The 15,329-nt window shown below is 37.9% G+C and overlaps 1 protein-coding gene across 1 annotated transcript in view; it reads right to left on the reverse strand.

Annotated features, from left to right (window-relative positions):
- The window catches only part of CFAP58 (cilia and flagella associated protein 58), a 59,291-nt gene that overhangs the window by 26,111 nt on the left and 17,851 nt on the right, over positions 1–15,329 (reverse strand). Inside the window, exons 9-14 of the mRNA XM_054831161.1 lie at positions 14,446–14,637; positions 9,935–10,096; positions 6,811–6,957; positions 3,182–3,322; positions 2,605–2,828; positions 478–589 (exon numbers count right to left, since the gene is read on the reverse strand). Coding sequence (XP_054687136.1) covers positions 478–589; positions 2,605–2,828; positions 3,182–3,322; positions 6,811–6,957; positions 9,935–10,096; positions 14,446–14,637 — 978 coding nt within the window. The remainder of the gene's footprint in view (positions 1–477; positions 590–2,604; positions 2,829–3,181; positions 3,323–6,810; positions 6,958–9,934; positions 10,097–14,445; positions 14,638–15,329) is intronic.

A 15,329-nucleotide genomic window follows, 5' to 3' on the forward strand; every position in this document is an offset into this window, starting at 1 on the left:
TTATGTGGATGCCTCTTCCCTTTCTCGCAGATGTAATTTAACTTCTGACTTCATGTCTGTCCATTCCCCAAGTCTGCCTGTTCCATGACCCTTTCTAATTCTGGCTTTCTTCGCATATACATCTCTCTAATTGGTGAGAGTCAGATTGTATCTTTCCCGTATCATCCTCTTTCTCATCATCCATGTTAAGGAATCACCTCCTTTTAAATTCACCTTATGCATTCTTACTCCCTTTAGCATTTGACTGGCTCTTTGCAAATCCCTCTGCAATTTTTCATTGAGAAAGTGACACAAAAATAACACTGATTGCATTGTGCAAGGAAACCATTCAGCAGTTAACCATTTCACTGGTACTACGGAAATTTCAGTCTGCCTGCCCTTCCATATAATTTGCATAACAGTAAACTCAATAGGCTTTGTGCTGTGTCACTGATTTGGTAATATGGGCTTTGGGAACTTGAAATGCTGAGACATCACCTCTAATTTTCTCCATCTGTGAACATTCAAGGGATTCTCCAGTTCTTCTTCCAAAATTTTGCACCGAGTCTGTTCCCTTAATAGTTCCTTCCGCATGTGATGAACCTCCTGTCTTAAGACCAGGGTAAAACAAAAAGAAAAAAACACACCAAAACCACATCAATGTGACCGAGGCACTAATAAACAAACATTAACAAACTATTCTCCCATGCATTACAGCACTGGTAAAGTGACTCCTATGATTAGTAGTTGACACTGATACCACTGAGCAGGTAGAACTATAAGATAATACAGACATCTTCACTCACTTTAGTAAGAATGGCTCAAAAAAGGGACTTTTCATCAGCTCCTGGGATATCTATTCCAGAGCCCACTGAATCTCACTGCCCACATCTTCCCATGTACATTAAGGCCAGAAGGACAGTTAATTCATCTAGAATAACCTACAAATCAGTTATGGAGTCATACCAAGTTACCTGTGTATTGAATCTGACAGCTTGTATTTGAAAGAAGGTTTAAGTCTACATGGCTCACACAATCCAGTAAATAAAACACACTCTAGGACCTAAGTATGATGGACACTGTTCTTTAGAGAACCTAGGTTTGATTTATTTTTCTTCTACTACCTCTCCTCAAGGAATTTCAGGAGTTATTTTTTGCCAAATTTAAAATTAATGGAGCACTTCCAAGATGCTTTGACAACTACAGTCCTATGGTGGAGATGGGTGGGGGGGTCAAGGGGCAGGAAAAAAAGAGGCATATTCTGCAACAGTCCAACCCTTATCACTTTGGTGGGTGAATCCTGTAAGTTCTCCAAGGAAAAAGGGGGTGGAGGATCACCATGTGCCTACTCCTCCACTGAATCTTTTCCTGTTAAGCTCGGAGTTGCATTTAGCTCACTAGAGAGAAAAAGACCTTTTTTAACTGTGAGGTTGGACAAGGTTATGGAAGAGGAAAAAAACCACACATCTCCAACTGGCAAATCAAGAAAGCTAATTAGCAGCACAAGTGATAAATGGAGTCTTTCGACAGGCAGTTTTCATGATGGTTTTGGACTTCATTAAAGTATGTGATTGCTGCTGCAGTTAGCAAGAATTGATCCACCCATCATGGCATGCATCACACTATACTTCAATACCGTCACTGAGTTTCAATACAGTAACAGACTTTCAGCTGAATGCATTTGGGCAGCAAGTTCAAATCCTATTCCTGTCTGCAGTCAGTCGATGAAAACTGCAATTGCTAATGTTCTGTGCCCAGTTCTCTTTTCTGTTACACCAAATCAGACTGGCATAATTCCACTGGAGTCAACGGCACTAACCATGGACTGAAGTTAATTTGCTCCAGTGAAAGCCATGGAATTATACTGATACCGTTAAGCTAAAGACCTCACCCAAAACTGTGGTAGCTACATAGAATTAGTATGACAGTTATCTGCTAAAAACATAGCTGCCTCTCCTTGCAAACCAAAACTGATTCTACAGAAAACAACAATAGTTTCCCATCAGCAAAGAACACACCTCAAATACTGGAGGGTTAAAAAAAGAAGGGAAGCATTAAGCCAGAGAAGGAGGAGATAAATCAGATTGGGGCTATTAAACTTCTGTTTTAAAGAAACACAACCTTCAATGAAAATTTAACTAAATCTTTCTCAGAGAGCAAGTCTACATATAAATCTGGAAGGAGAGAGCTCTGAAAATGTGCAGGGGTTTGCTATAAATATGTCAGGTGTTCCCCATCCTCTGTGGATTGCCTAATAAAAAGCAGTTCCGCTAATTTGGGCCTTGGGTACCACTAAGTAGCTCACTGAACTATGAACACCTTTTGTGCTGCTGTCTGTCAAGTTTATTCTGTAGGCAGTAACTCACAGTACAAGGGGATATATGGAAACTATTTCAACTTTGGCCAAGATGTCTTTTTTCCTCCTTCTTATATTTTAATTTTCTTAATTGCTGATAAGTTGTTTTGTGAATTTAATCCAGTTTCAGGTCAAACCAAACAATCCCCTCCTCCAAGGTATAATGTTTGTTGATACAAATCTTCACTATGCATAAAACATACTTTCTGCCTCAAACGCAGAATCATGGATGCAGTCACTATGGAAATGTATTCAATCAGTTTTTCTACCTGAGGTCCTCCACGTTAGCCACACTCTTGCCAAGTATCCCCTTCTCACGCCGAAGTTTTTTGATCTCCAGCTTGAGAATTCGGATATCTTCCATTCTTTGTCGGTACTGGGTTTCACCCTTGTTCAGAATGGACTGCTGGATTTTTATCTTTTCATAGAGCAGAGCCACCTCATCATTGCGCCGAACAAGCTGGGACCCTAGGATATCTCTCTCGTTGATAACCTAAGGATGCAGGGCAAAGCAATAATCTGAGTTACAGTTTCTAAGTACAATCCCAAAGTATCATGACTATTTTTGTATCAGTCAAAATAACATGCATTAAGAGGTTTCACTGTTATTAGTGAAAGAAAAATGGCAAGGGGCTAATAGTTTCCCCTGTAAGGGTTTAGTCACCTGAATAATATAAGCTACATATTCCATTCACTTCAGTATCTTAACATTTTTGTTTCAACGGAACTATAAAGCTTTAGTAGTACCACATATACAGTAGCTGAGGATCTTGATCTTGAAAATACACTGGACAAATGAGGGAACAGAATACAGCGTGTTTGAAAAGCCAAATTAGATATTCCTACCTGGTCGAATTCATTCTTCTGCTTCACCCTCTCAGCATCAGCTTCAGCAATGATTTTTAGGAGTTTTCTCTCTTCTGCCTCCTGATTTTCTATAAAGTGTTTGGTTTCCAGAGCCTGTTTTTTCATCTTAAGCAGTTCAGCCTAATGGAGTCAAAGAATATAGGTAAACTGTGCTTAGTAACAACTTCACATTATATAAACCTGGGATTAAGAATTAGGATTTTTATTAAAATCTCATACATTCTTTTAGTTTCCTGAGAGGTATATATTTTGTTAGTTTTTGAGAACAAATCACTAAGACAAGCAAGCATGAAGACCCATAAAGAAATGTAAAGAATATTTTAATATTGTTGTGTTATACACAACAGAAATCTGGATGGATTTTTATCTATAACAATGGTTCAAATTGTAATTCAGAGGCACTTCATTTAATAAAATTAAAAAAAGAAAAAGTCATGTGTGGCAAGCTTTTCAATGGAGTTATGTTATGAAAATCTAGGTGATGCAAGTTCAGAGCCAGGCTGGGATGTGAGAAAGGATAGCTCACCTTGCTGGAAAGGAATCTATGCTATGTAATACAAGTTAGAATCAACTCAAGACAGCCAGAATTCATGGAAAATAGGGCAACCAGGCATGGAATAGCAAAATTAAAGAGCTTTAGCACTTTTTTACTGGCTGTGTAGATGAGAAGACTGGGAAAAGAGGGGCTGTTCCTAAGGACAGGAGAAGTAATGCATTGTTACAGTGATTGCACACCACTACCAGAAACACTGGAATCTGCCCAATAATTCTATCCTACTGTCATGAACTCTATAATTCAAGGCATGCACGTAGATAAAAACTAATAAGTTCTTCTTGGATTATGAGAAATTTCTGTCATTGCTAGGCAATTAGTTAGAGCCAAGATGGAACTAGTTGACTACAGTCCATTTTCACAGATACAAAAACTTTCAAGCCTTGACTCAAAGACTTTGCCACAACTCTGACCCTTATAAAAGATGATGTTCAAGCTGCCTTTTCAGAAAGTGCACCATCCAATGCTGAAAGAATGAGGCTGTGATGAAGGCTGCACCTGCAAAAACATTGATTTAAGACAGAAAGAGTTCCATCTTCATAATAAAATAGCTTGTTCCATTCTTATTTTCTTTAATAAAATTCTCATTTTCCCATATGTGCAACACTCATATCTCTCTTACTCAGTGTTGGATGATCATCAGAATCCATCAGCCGAATAAAAATGCAAGACACTTCATATTGAAATGCAATCAACATTGTGCAAAAGCTGTCTACAAATGTAAAACTACTCATGCGTTTGGCATTGCTGGATAATATTTTTTTAATATATCAAAATTCTATGTTCTCCTTATGTCAAAAAAAATATGAGTGGTAAACAAGAAGTGGTATTAGATGTTGGCAGCAAACATTCATATAACCAAATCTCTTCAGTGGAATGCGCTAACTTAAAATAAATCTGAAGTGCCTTGTACAGTAAAGAACGTAAATACTTTAAGCCACACAAAGGCCCCACAAGCCAACAGGAGGACTTTCAATGAGATTAAATATGCTAACAACTACAGTATGAGGGTCTGTGTACATTAGGTAAGAGAAAAGAAAATTAATACATACAGTCACTGTGCAAGCAGAAAAATGGTCAAGTCTGAAACTGCTGTAAATCTGCACCGCTTATGTGAAGTTGGTTCAAAAAGTTTCTAAGAACTGAAGAACAGTCAGCAAGAAAGAATAATTTATAGGGGATCTATGCCAACATCTCAAACCAAATTCAAACCAAATTCTTGTTTAGATTCTGAAATATTAAGGTAAGTGAAGAAGGTTTTTTAATTTGTTCTAAAGGTGAGACGAAAATACGAATTTTATAAAAGGTATAATTGGGGCTGGACACACAATGCTTGAACAACAAGGAGTCAGAGATTTTACATCCAGATTTCTAGAAAATGCTAAAAAAAAAAAAAAAAACAACAGACACACATGAACATCTACGAAAATATACAAAAGCACCTGACAGCAGCTCAAACCTGGAGGACCACAGTTCTTACATCTTTCAGATACATATTTTTCAACATTCAGATGCTTTGTCAAACCAGTCTGATCCATAAACCAACTGAAGGCCAACTGAAACCAAACAATGTCATTGTAATGGAGCTTGGATCAGACGTCCTCTGTTTCATTTACCATGATTACACATTTTTAAGACCTTTATGCCAGCTGAGGCAAGCATAAATCCAATGTCTGTATAATCTCATTCCTATGAATCTCAGTCCTCCATGCTTTAGCTCATTCTTTAAACTGATTTCCCAGGAACAGCTTGCTTCCTTCACATCAGCACAAACAGGACAAATTGAAGCCAGCTTCTACACAAATAATTGGGTTCTTTTGTGCCTGTGTCAATCAGCTCCCTCTTTGAATTCTCCCCTGCTTTAGCATTCAGCAGAGACACTCGGGTAGAAGACCACAATGCCCTGAAGCTAGTCAGTAATGTGATGTCAGTGTATGGACATACTTGCTAGTGAATAATTGAGTGGGTAAACCATGTAGCAATCATGTTTGTCAAATGGGTGGCAGACAGTTCTGAGGTGATGAGACAGAATTGGGGACTAGTTAAGGCAAAAAACTGCACACAGGAAATGAGACGCTGTTTGACTTCTCCATCACTGATAGAACAACTCTGAGACAGATCAGGTACAAGAACACAAATCCATCACCCTTTTACAATGCTCTATTGACATCTTGTCCTAACTGTAATGTGCTGAGAAGGGCTGAAAACTCAAGGAGTTATTGCAGCATAGCAATAAACTGACAAAAGCAAACATTGTGGAAAGTGGCAGGGGACTTTTTCAGGGGTGGGAGGGTGGTGGTGTTTGTTTCGTGGTTTTGGGGGGTTTTTTAGTGCTTAATGAAGAGAAAAAATAAGCTGCTGTGGACACAAACTCCTTAAATCTTTTGAGAGCACAGCAAATTGGGCTGAGATATCACCACAAATCTAATAGCTTATCTAAGGATGGGCTACAGCCAGTGCTGAGACGAAGAACCAGAGCTTCAAGCTCAGATTTCCTTTGATTTAAAACAGATTCTTGCTGCTTTATACCACAATATTAAAATAACTTTCTGTGTAGAGGGACCTACTAAAAGACACTGCCTAACTCCCAGAAGACTAATGCTTGCTAGTCACACAGAAATACAAGATTGTGAAGTGTAATATAAGGGGGTTTGCACTTAAAAACAACAGAGAGGAAAAAGTTTTTAAAAAAACAACTTGAATTATAAGGCTCTATATTAAAAAGTTTGCTAGAATCAGGCTATCCCCAAAATCCACATTTCTGCAAGCAAAATGGAAGTTTTTAGTAAATCTTGTCAGTCACCAAGAGATTTAAAGCTTCCAACCGACAATCCAGGACCTTTCTGATTATAATTATAGGCAGAGATTAAATTTGTCAGATACACAGAAGATTTGTGTAACTAATACCTCTAAAGGGTACTGAGATCTTATGCTTCCATTACAGAACAGTTTTTTTAAAATACAGCAAAACAACTAGCACAGACCAGGAACATGATGCAGTCTGTGAAATCATGGAAACCATCCTTTGGAAGAAGGTGTATGTATAGACTCTTACTTTCAGCGATTCCTTCTCCTTCTCTGTTCGTTGATGTTCTAGATGTGCTTTCACAAGGGCTGCTTCTTTGTCCATGATCTCCTCTTTCAATTGATCCACCTGATGCATCACAGTTTTGAGCTTCTTCTTCATTTCTGCTATCTCATCCTAATAGGACAGGAAGTGATCACAAAGAGGGATCAAAAAAGAGCAAGTTTGTGCTTGGGAGTTCAGAGTATTTTGATGTTGGAAAATATAAACACTTGCTTGAGAAGAGATCTGCTGTACGTACCACAAGACATTACTTTTTAAACCAACAGAACAAACCAGTTTCATTAAATGACAAGTTTTTGTTTATGCCAGCATGAATTTGCAGTAAAAAAGCCTGTAAAAGATACATTGACAAAAACAGTGATCATCAGTTATGAGTATAATAAGCCATTTAATTTAAAGTGCTGGACACAGGGTAAAAACTAGCAGTCAATGTGAATTAATAAGATTCTGATCCTACCCATCTGTTTCCATGCTTCTAGTAAAATGTTTTCAATAAGGGTGTATGCAGTTGGGCACAAATGTTTGGAAAGAAGCTGTTTTTGTGCAAATAAACATGCTTATGAGTAAGATAGCTATATGCCTGCAAGGGAGTACAGGAAATGCTTATCTCCATTTTGCCTATGTGCTAGCTTGCATATAGGTACAAGACAGAATCGAGTGTGGTCAGAGATTGAGAAGTCCCTGGTGTAAGAATATTTAGCATATATTTTAAGCTCAAAACACAGAACAAAAAGCCTGGTAGCACTGCAGAAAGATCAGGTCACTAGGACTACTACTCACAGCACAGAGGTGCCTGCCTGTACAAAATTAAGAAACTGTTTCAACTCATTGCAGCGATGGCACATGTTGTAACATGAAATGGAAGCTAATAAATTCAGTGCTTAGACAGACATGCTCTTCTGGATCTAATGAAAGTAGCTTTAGAAGCTATTACTCATCTGCCAGAGGCTGCCACCTCACAGAGAAGACATCATCACCTTTCATGTCCGTACATTCTGTTTCAGCACAAAACCAGGGTAGTTTAGAGCTCTTTCAGCACTGTCCACCAGGGCGTGGATTTACTTGAAAGAGAGTGATGTTTTCGTGCATGAGATGCTTAACATAGTTAAGCAAGATCTTGAATCATGGCAGTCTTCACAAACAGTACTGAGAAAGTACAGATTAGTAGTCTGACAGCCCTCAATCCTTAGATTCCACACAGAATTGTGTGGCCTTAGATTTGGCCCATGTACAGCAAATTAACTGAACCAGAAATAAATGTAGAAGTATGCCACTAGGCTTACCTGTTTGCATGTTCAGTCACTCCTATGAATGCAGAAATCAAATTAAAAGTTGTCTTTGCTAAATAGCCTATTTAAAATCTGGTACTCAGACATATACCCAAATACATTCCTAATTCTGTATTTAGCAAAGAAGAGTAAGAACACACAATTTTTGCAAACAAGTCTCCTATCAACTTGCTTAAACAAATGAGCTCCTAACACCAAAAGAAACCCCAAGGATGAAAGCATCAGATATTTATCTCATATTAACAGACTGCCAGCATGTCTTTTCCAAGAGATTTTACTGAGCTTAAGATTATGGTACTCTGGAGACTACTAGCAAGGTGGGCAACAGGGGATCTTTCCACGTTAAGCAATCCAAAAATACTTACATCTAGCTTTATCTAAATAAGCTTGTGTTAATTAGTTTTCCTTCCCAAAAGTAAAAAGAATTTACCATCATTTTTAACACAACCCTCTTTTTTTTTTTTCTTTCATGTCTGGCTGACCTGCTACTGAACTATGAATGGCTATTTTTTTTCACAGCTACACATAATATTGCCTTGGCCAAAAGAACTTTGGGGGTCAGCTGTTTTCTCACATAGGACTCGCTAAAGAGTTATATGGTAAGGCAAGTAAGCTATTAAAGTCTAAATACCAGCCTCTAACAACTGGAACCATGAACAGCTTTGTATATACCACCATATAACATTCAAAACCTGAAAAGGCTGATGAGTTCATTGCCTTGTTTTGTAACTCAGCATACAGCTGCCAGCTTTTTATAAGTATGCAATTTATGTTGTATATTAAAAACAAAAAATCATCAGTGTTGCAATTTTTCACCCTTATTTCTGCTGAGAGATTGTCTGGGAGCAGTGAGAATCCCAGCACTATGTCCACTGATGAGAGGCAGACAAAGGTCAAGTAAAGCGTCCCACATAAATGGCAAAATGTGGGATTCATTCCTAATCAAATTCTGCACCCAGTTGGATAGGAACATGGACAGTTCATTCCCATCTGCTGCTCAAGCAAAACACCTACCTATTCAAACCAGAGCAGAAATTTGTAATCTACTATATATGTTTATGTTATAAATCCTTATTCTGAAATAACCCAAGGCTGTAAATCACAGCTATCCAAGGTCCCAATCTCTACCAATTGCAATAGGACTTGTGTAGTATATTAGATCTTCACAGCAGAATAAGAGAGTGTATCCTTAAGTGATCTGTTCTCTTCCTCTAATATTGTTAGTGAGATCCCCAAGGATGAGGTATGAATGGAGACAACCATTATCTGAGGAAAATTACACTCCCTGAAAGGAACAAGCGAGGTGGAAGTGTTGAGTTCTGTCAGAAAATTCCACTTCAGCTGGGAAAGCGTTCCCTCTGCTTTCTAAATTATGATTCACAGTAACGTACATATGCATTCAGGGCTAAGGAGGTAATCTTATTCCCCTTATACCTTATTTTCCATACATGCAGACAACTCCTAAAGGGACAGAACAGAGTGGAGCCAGGATGGAACAGAAAAAGTTTCTTCTCTGATAGGGTTTTATGATTCCATAGCTCGTGTACTGTGATTTTATGCGTGGTTTGAAGCAGCAATATTGCCACATGATGACTGTGAATTCCTATTTCCAGTCCAAATACAAACTCTCCAGATAAATCGTCAGGGACCTAAAATATTAATTTCCCCAAAACACACAGGAATGAAGAAGCTGCTTCTGCCATTTATCCAGTGAGCTTTCCTTTTAACAAATTAAAATTAGATCAGAAAAAAACCAACAAGAGCAGAGAGAGACAAGCACAAGGAGAAAAGTATCCTTCTACCTTAGCTTCAATCAGATTTTTACTGTACAGGTTCCTCTCTGTTCTCACAGCTTCACAGCTATTCTGTTGTTGTTTTAATTTAATCGCAGACTCCTCTATTTTCTTCTCATAGTCACAGATCTGCATTTCCCGTATTTCAATGTCTTTCAGGTGCTGGAGGATCTGGAGCAGAAAGAAGAAAGTGAACACAATTAAACCATTATCACAAGATTATAGGGACGGGGCAGAGTTCGTGATTTTCTTCTAAGATGACAAGTTCAAATCCCTGTGATAAGTTTTAGCTACAGCTAAAAATCACTTCAGTGCAAATACAAGTTTAACCTTTATGGTTTGCTTATGTGGGAGAAAATTTTAATCTGATACTAGGGTTTGTTCAAGACTAAAACTTAGAGACGTGCACATATTTAATTTAAAAAGAAGCTACTGAAAATATTGCCACTGAGCAGGTTCAATAAAATCAACATAAACGGCTTTCATCAAGAATAGCCTTAGGTTATTTATAGAGCAAAGCTAGACTTTGTATGTTGTTTTGGATGTCAGCTGTATGATAAGATAAATAGAAACACGTGTTTTGCCAAGATGCCCTGCATGTACTCCTATCTTCTAACAACCAACTTTTCTTTAATAAACACATAATCACAAACTGTTGATATATAATTACAATAATAAGAAAGTCAGTTAATGTAACTTACGCTTGATCTAAATAAGCAAGTAATTGCCATTAGTTGCTTCTATGAAGGATTAGAAACAATTATACGAAGATTACCTAAAGAGAATGGAGTATTGTAGACTGTAGAAAGAAGATGATCACATGCAGTATCAATAACCAAAAAGACAAAATTTTACAGACACCTTTTTAAACAGTTATCACCATAACAATACATAAGAATTACTACATTGAAGGAGAAAAAATAGAAATAGTTGCTAATCATTATGATGGGCTTCCTAATTTATTTTTTTTTTAAATGTAAGAATCTTCTTCCTGCTGACTAAAGTTGACAACTGAGGAGCACAAACAAGCAGTATTCAAATGGAATCCAGCATTACAAAGAAAGAAGATTGAAACAAAAAGAAAACTAAGAAGCATACACATCAAGAACATAATTTTTCAGGTTCACTGGCTGGAGGAGAAAACAATGCCACCCTTAAAGCTGGGAAAAAGATCAAGCATTAAAGAAAAAGCTGAGGAATCACATGGACAAAATCCAGGAGAGAAGTCCATTTACAACTGCATTTCATATCCAGTTCTCCTGACTCTGTTTTTGAAGGCAGCAGTTTGAGCTAAGATTTATGTTCATATGTCAAAGCAGAATAATAATAAAAAAATGTTTACATTAAATAGTCAATAACTGCAAGGTTTGCAGTCAACAGTGTTGTCCCTTGCTTAGCAGTAAAGCCTTGTGAGGTCTAACTATGGGGCAGGAGCTTAATTAATTGATCATTCTACCAGGTACCTCCAACCAACTTTGAAGACTGGGGATAGCTAAATATAGAAAATTTTATTACAGCAGCAGGAGCACAATTCCAGCATATTTGTAGCTGACTGCAGAGCATCCCAGGAACTGCTTACAGTGCAATACAAAAAATACAGTCCCAGTTTATAACCAAGTCCTGCCTTTTCCTTTTCTGTTAAAACAACCTGCCAATAGTAATAGTAGGGAGAAGAAATCAGTAAGGCATGTTTTCTATCTGCACTATAGTGATCATAGGCTGGAGCAAGATTTGAAAGTAGGTCACTGCATTTCTAAGTCTTTTACTTGGTTTTGATACAAGATAAGTGCAATAAGCTTGTGGACTAAGTTTTCAGAGTTGTGCTCACAGGCTGGATGCTGACTCCACTTTTTCAGGAATGATTACACCCCAATAATTCTCCCTTATAAATAAAGAAAAGGTACATGCAATGTTTCCCAACAGAGCCCTGTGGCAGGCTGAGCATCTTCAATTCTGATTTAGTTGATAGCACACTACACCTCTCATATTTGGCAATGAGGGGCAAAAGCTAAGCAGAAGTATTAGATATTCATAGCTTTCTTCTGTACCCTCACAGGTTTTTTTTATTTGTATGCTTAACTATCATGTACTGTTGGTTACCTGTTCAGTTCAGTGAACCTACTCAAGATCTCAGTAATGGTGCCGTCCTTATTTGCTTACATTTATTTAAGCACTCCAAGAAGTGCTGCCATGGTCTTAGTGATATGCCTGTTGAGCATTAGGTTTTCCAAATCATTATGTGAATTTAAAAAAGGAAATATGTTTTTTTAATTTTCCTGGATATGTTTTTAAACTGTGAACTTAACATTGTAAATGGCTTTTTTTGAAAAAAAACAACATATTAGAGACTGTTTTTGTGACCTCTCATAAGGCGCAGTCAGGGAACACTTCAGGTGAGATTGAAGGGTATACTTCACTGCTCCCTTTTCAGCAGCCTAAATCTTCAGGGAAACTAATATCATAACTGAAGGATTTCAATTTAAAAAAGAAATATTCTACTAGCATTTGTAGCTCAGTAATACAGGCTACACGACAAATAGCAAAAAGCTAGATCTTTTTTTTCTCATTTGTGCTGGCTAATCTAGAAGACTATTCAACAAGTGACACTGGCTTAAAAATGGTACAAATGAGCAGTCAGCCAGGCCAATAATTAGAAGAGCAAGTCTAGCATGAATTCTCACCACTAAAACCTTTTACTGTTGTGGATAGAACTTTGCTGACTCTGTTCATCAGTTACTCAGTAGTAAATGATGATTTTGAAAGAGGAATTATGTAGCTCTATACATTCTGTCCTGCTGTAAATAACCCGACAGCTTTCAGCGCCAGCATGGCTCTGTCTGCCTTGCAGGAGTTCCAAGAAGTCTTTGGACTTAGATGGGTTTGGCTCTTTACCAGCTCTTATACAATTCAGAAGGTGTGCAGTGAGCTCCTACAGAGCCGCCTTGATGGTATAAGGTGACAGAAGAGCATTGACTGGCCATATGATTACTGCCCATCAGTAGCTTGTTCCCAACCAGTTGTTTAATGGCTCCTGTAGTTTTGCCACAGTTTCAAGTCCGCATAGGTCAAACATGAACCTAAATATTGCCTAGTGGATATAATAATCCTGATCCTACATCCTCCTTCTACCCTGTGTTTTGCCCTGTCTTATCCTTCCAAACAATGAGTGATTTCAGGTAGGGAATCTCTGCAGGGACAAGACTATTGTCTCACATACTCCTGTGCTCAGAACTGCTCCTGCTGCTCTTCACCTGCAAGCCAAGTCAGGAATTACCCCTTTAGTGAACCGCAGAAGTGTGCAAGTCCTTCAGAAACTTGCAATCACAACACAGGCATCATTATACAAACAGCTCAAGTGCCATAAACCATCTACTGAGGGTCTGCCTTATAAGAAGTGACAGAAAATTTGCACCCAAAGTGGCAGGGAAAAAAAAAAGAAAAAAGTAAACATGCAAACATTTTTCATTTTCACCCTCAAAACACTGTGAGCAACCCTAATCACAACTGAAAGCAAGAGCCTTGTAGTTCTGAGTGTTATGAATTACTCCCTGGCCCTAGTTTACAGTGTTCTTAACTCATATCTATGCTGTTAGAAATGCATTATGAGGGAAAGATGCAAAATATGACTTTGCAGCAAAGAAAAATCTCACTTTCGTGGAATATCATTCCAAGCAGATGACAAAAGGTATTCCAGACAAGGGAGCATATACCATTCAAAAAATAATTTAAAAGCCCCTGGTCACATGAAGTTGGAAAGGATAATTTTAAAGTGAAAAGATAGCAAATAACTTGTGAGTTGAAACAGCTTGAAAGCTAATCCCAGTAAATCAATGAGCTTCTTGGAGGGCCCTTCAATGTGATCCTCAGCAATTAATGCAACATGTTACAACCATGTTCCTGAGTATACCTTCAGGAATAAATTTGTACATAATAATAGGCAGCAGGTAACACAAATTTTATAAGTGTTTCTTTGTAGCTGTTCCTGGAAAACTTCTGTTTTTCAGACTAGCTTGAACATGTTCAGATGTTTTCACATACTGGGAGTAATCCTTTAAAATGCTAAGTTTCTTACAAAGATGTCAAGCACTGTCAGCTCTCACTGGCCTCAATTTGAGGACACAAGTAGTATGCAAGGTAAGGTCCTTTGCAGATAAGACAGAACAATCAAAAAGTTCCAACTCCATAGGAGAGTTTCAATTGTGGGACTCAGGTATAACAAGTCAGAGGCCTTGGTTTGAACTCCAGCCCTAGTTTCATTTCCCAAATGATCGCTGAATAAGAGAAATACATGATTGTACTCCAACTGTCTCATAGACTACACATCCATTTGACGTGGTTCCCCCAGGCAGACCTGGAACAGTAGCAGGCAAAATGCACTGACAAGAAGAAATCTTTGTGAACTGTGTGAAGACCACTGGTCTAAGCTCACTTCCACTGGCACATTCAGAAATGAATATATCATCTTCACAGTTTTCAGAGTAACACAGGAAAGAACCACTTGCATAAAAAGCTATTCCTACCTTCTGTTTGAGCTCACTGGTTTCATTGATGAAACAATCTCTCTCCTTCTCCAATTGGTAAATAATCTTCCTTTGTTTCTGAGCTTCATTCTTATAATTTTGGATTTCTTCTTCCAAGTTCTTCTTTGACTGTTCATGGAGCTTCACCAAATTTATCTGCTTCTGAGTTGCACTGGTAGCTTTGACCAAGTTCTACGGGGAACACAAAATAATGAGTCTTGAGCTTAAAAGGCAACTCTGCCACCAGTATGACAAAAACATGCCATTGTCTAAGTGGATTATGGACTTCCCAATGTTATTACCCCTTATCTAATTTGTTCAGTTGAAATACTGGAGCCTCAAATCCGATTTAAAAGAAATCTCTGAGAGCACTGCTAAATAGTGCTTTTTCTGATTTGAAGTTAAAACACTAGTGTCTGCATTACAAAAAAATGGATAGGATTGTTTAAAAGTGGATATAACTACTGACTGGAAAAACATGACCAGCTTTAAGACATTTAGATTGTAAAGCATGCCAATAGGCAGTAAAATAAATAATAAAGCCAAATACCCTTCCCTCTCATGTCCCAAATAGCAAGTTCAAACTGTAAATTAACCAAGTGTGGTTTAAAGTTATGTGTAAGGATTAAACAGAAAATACCAAGATATCACCTTCACAAAAACAGCCTTCTGGTCCCACTTTGAAATTTTTTTCCCTATACAAAACAGGTACTTGTTACCGGCCAAATCTGAGCCCCTGCTAGAGTCAAGACACAGGACAGTGAATCTATACCAAGTAAAGCACCTCAGAAATCATTTTTTAGCATTGAATTTACTAGATTACACTTCAGGAATGCCCATAAACATGAGATGCTATCCTACAGTACAAGAACCTTGGGCCGATA

Source organism: Grus americana, chromosome 7 (genome assembly GCF_028858705.1).
Source record: "Grus americana isolate bGruAme1 chromosome 7, bGruAme1.mat, whole genome shotgun sequence".
Lineage (NCBI taxonomy): Eukaryota > Metazoa > Chordata > Aves > Gruiformes > Gruidae > Grus > Grus americana.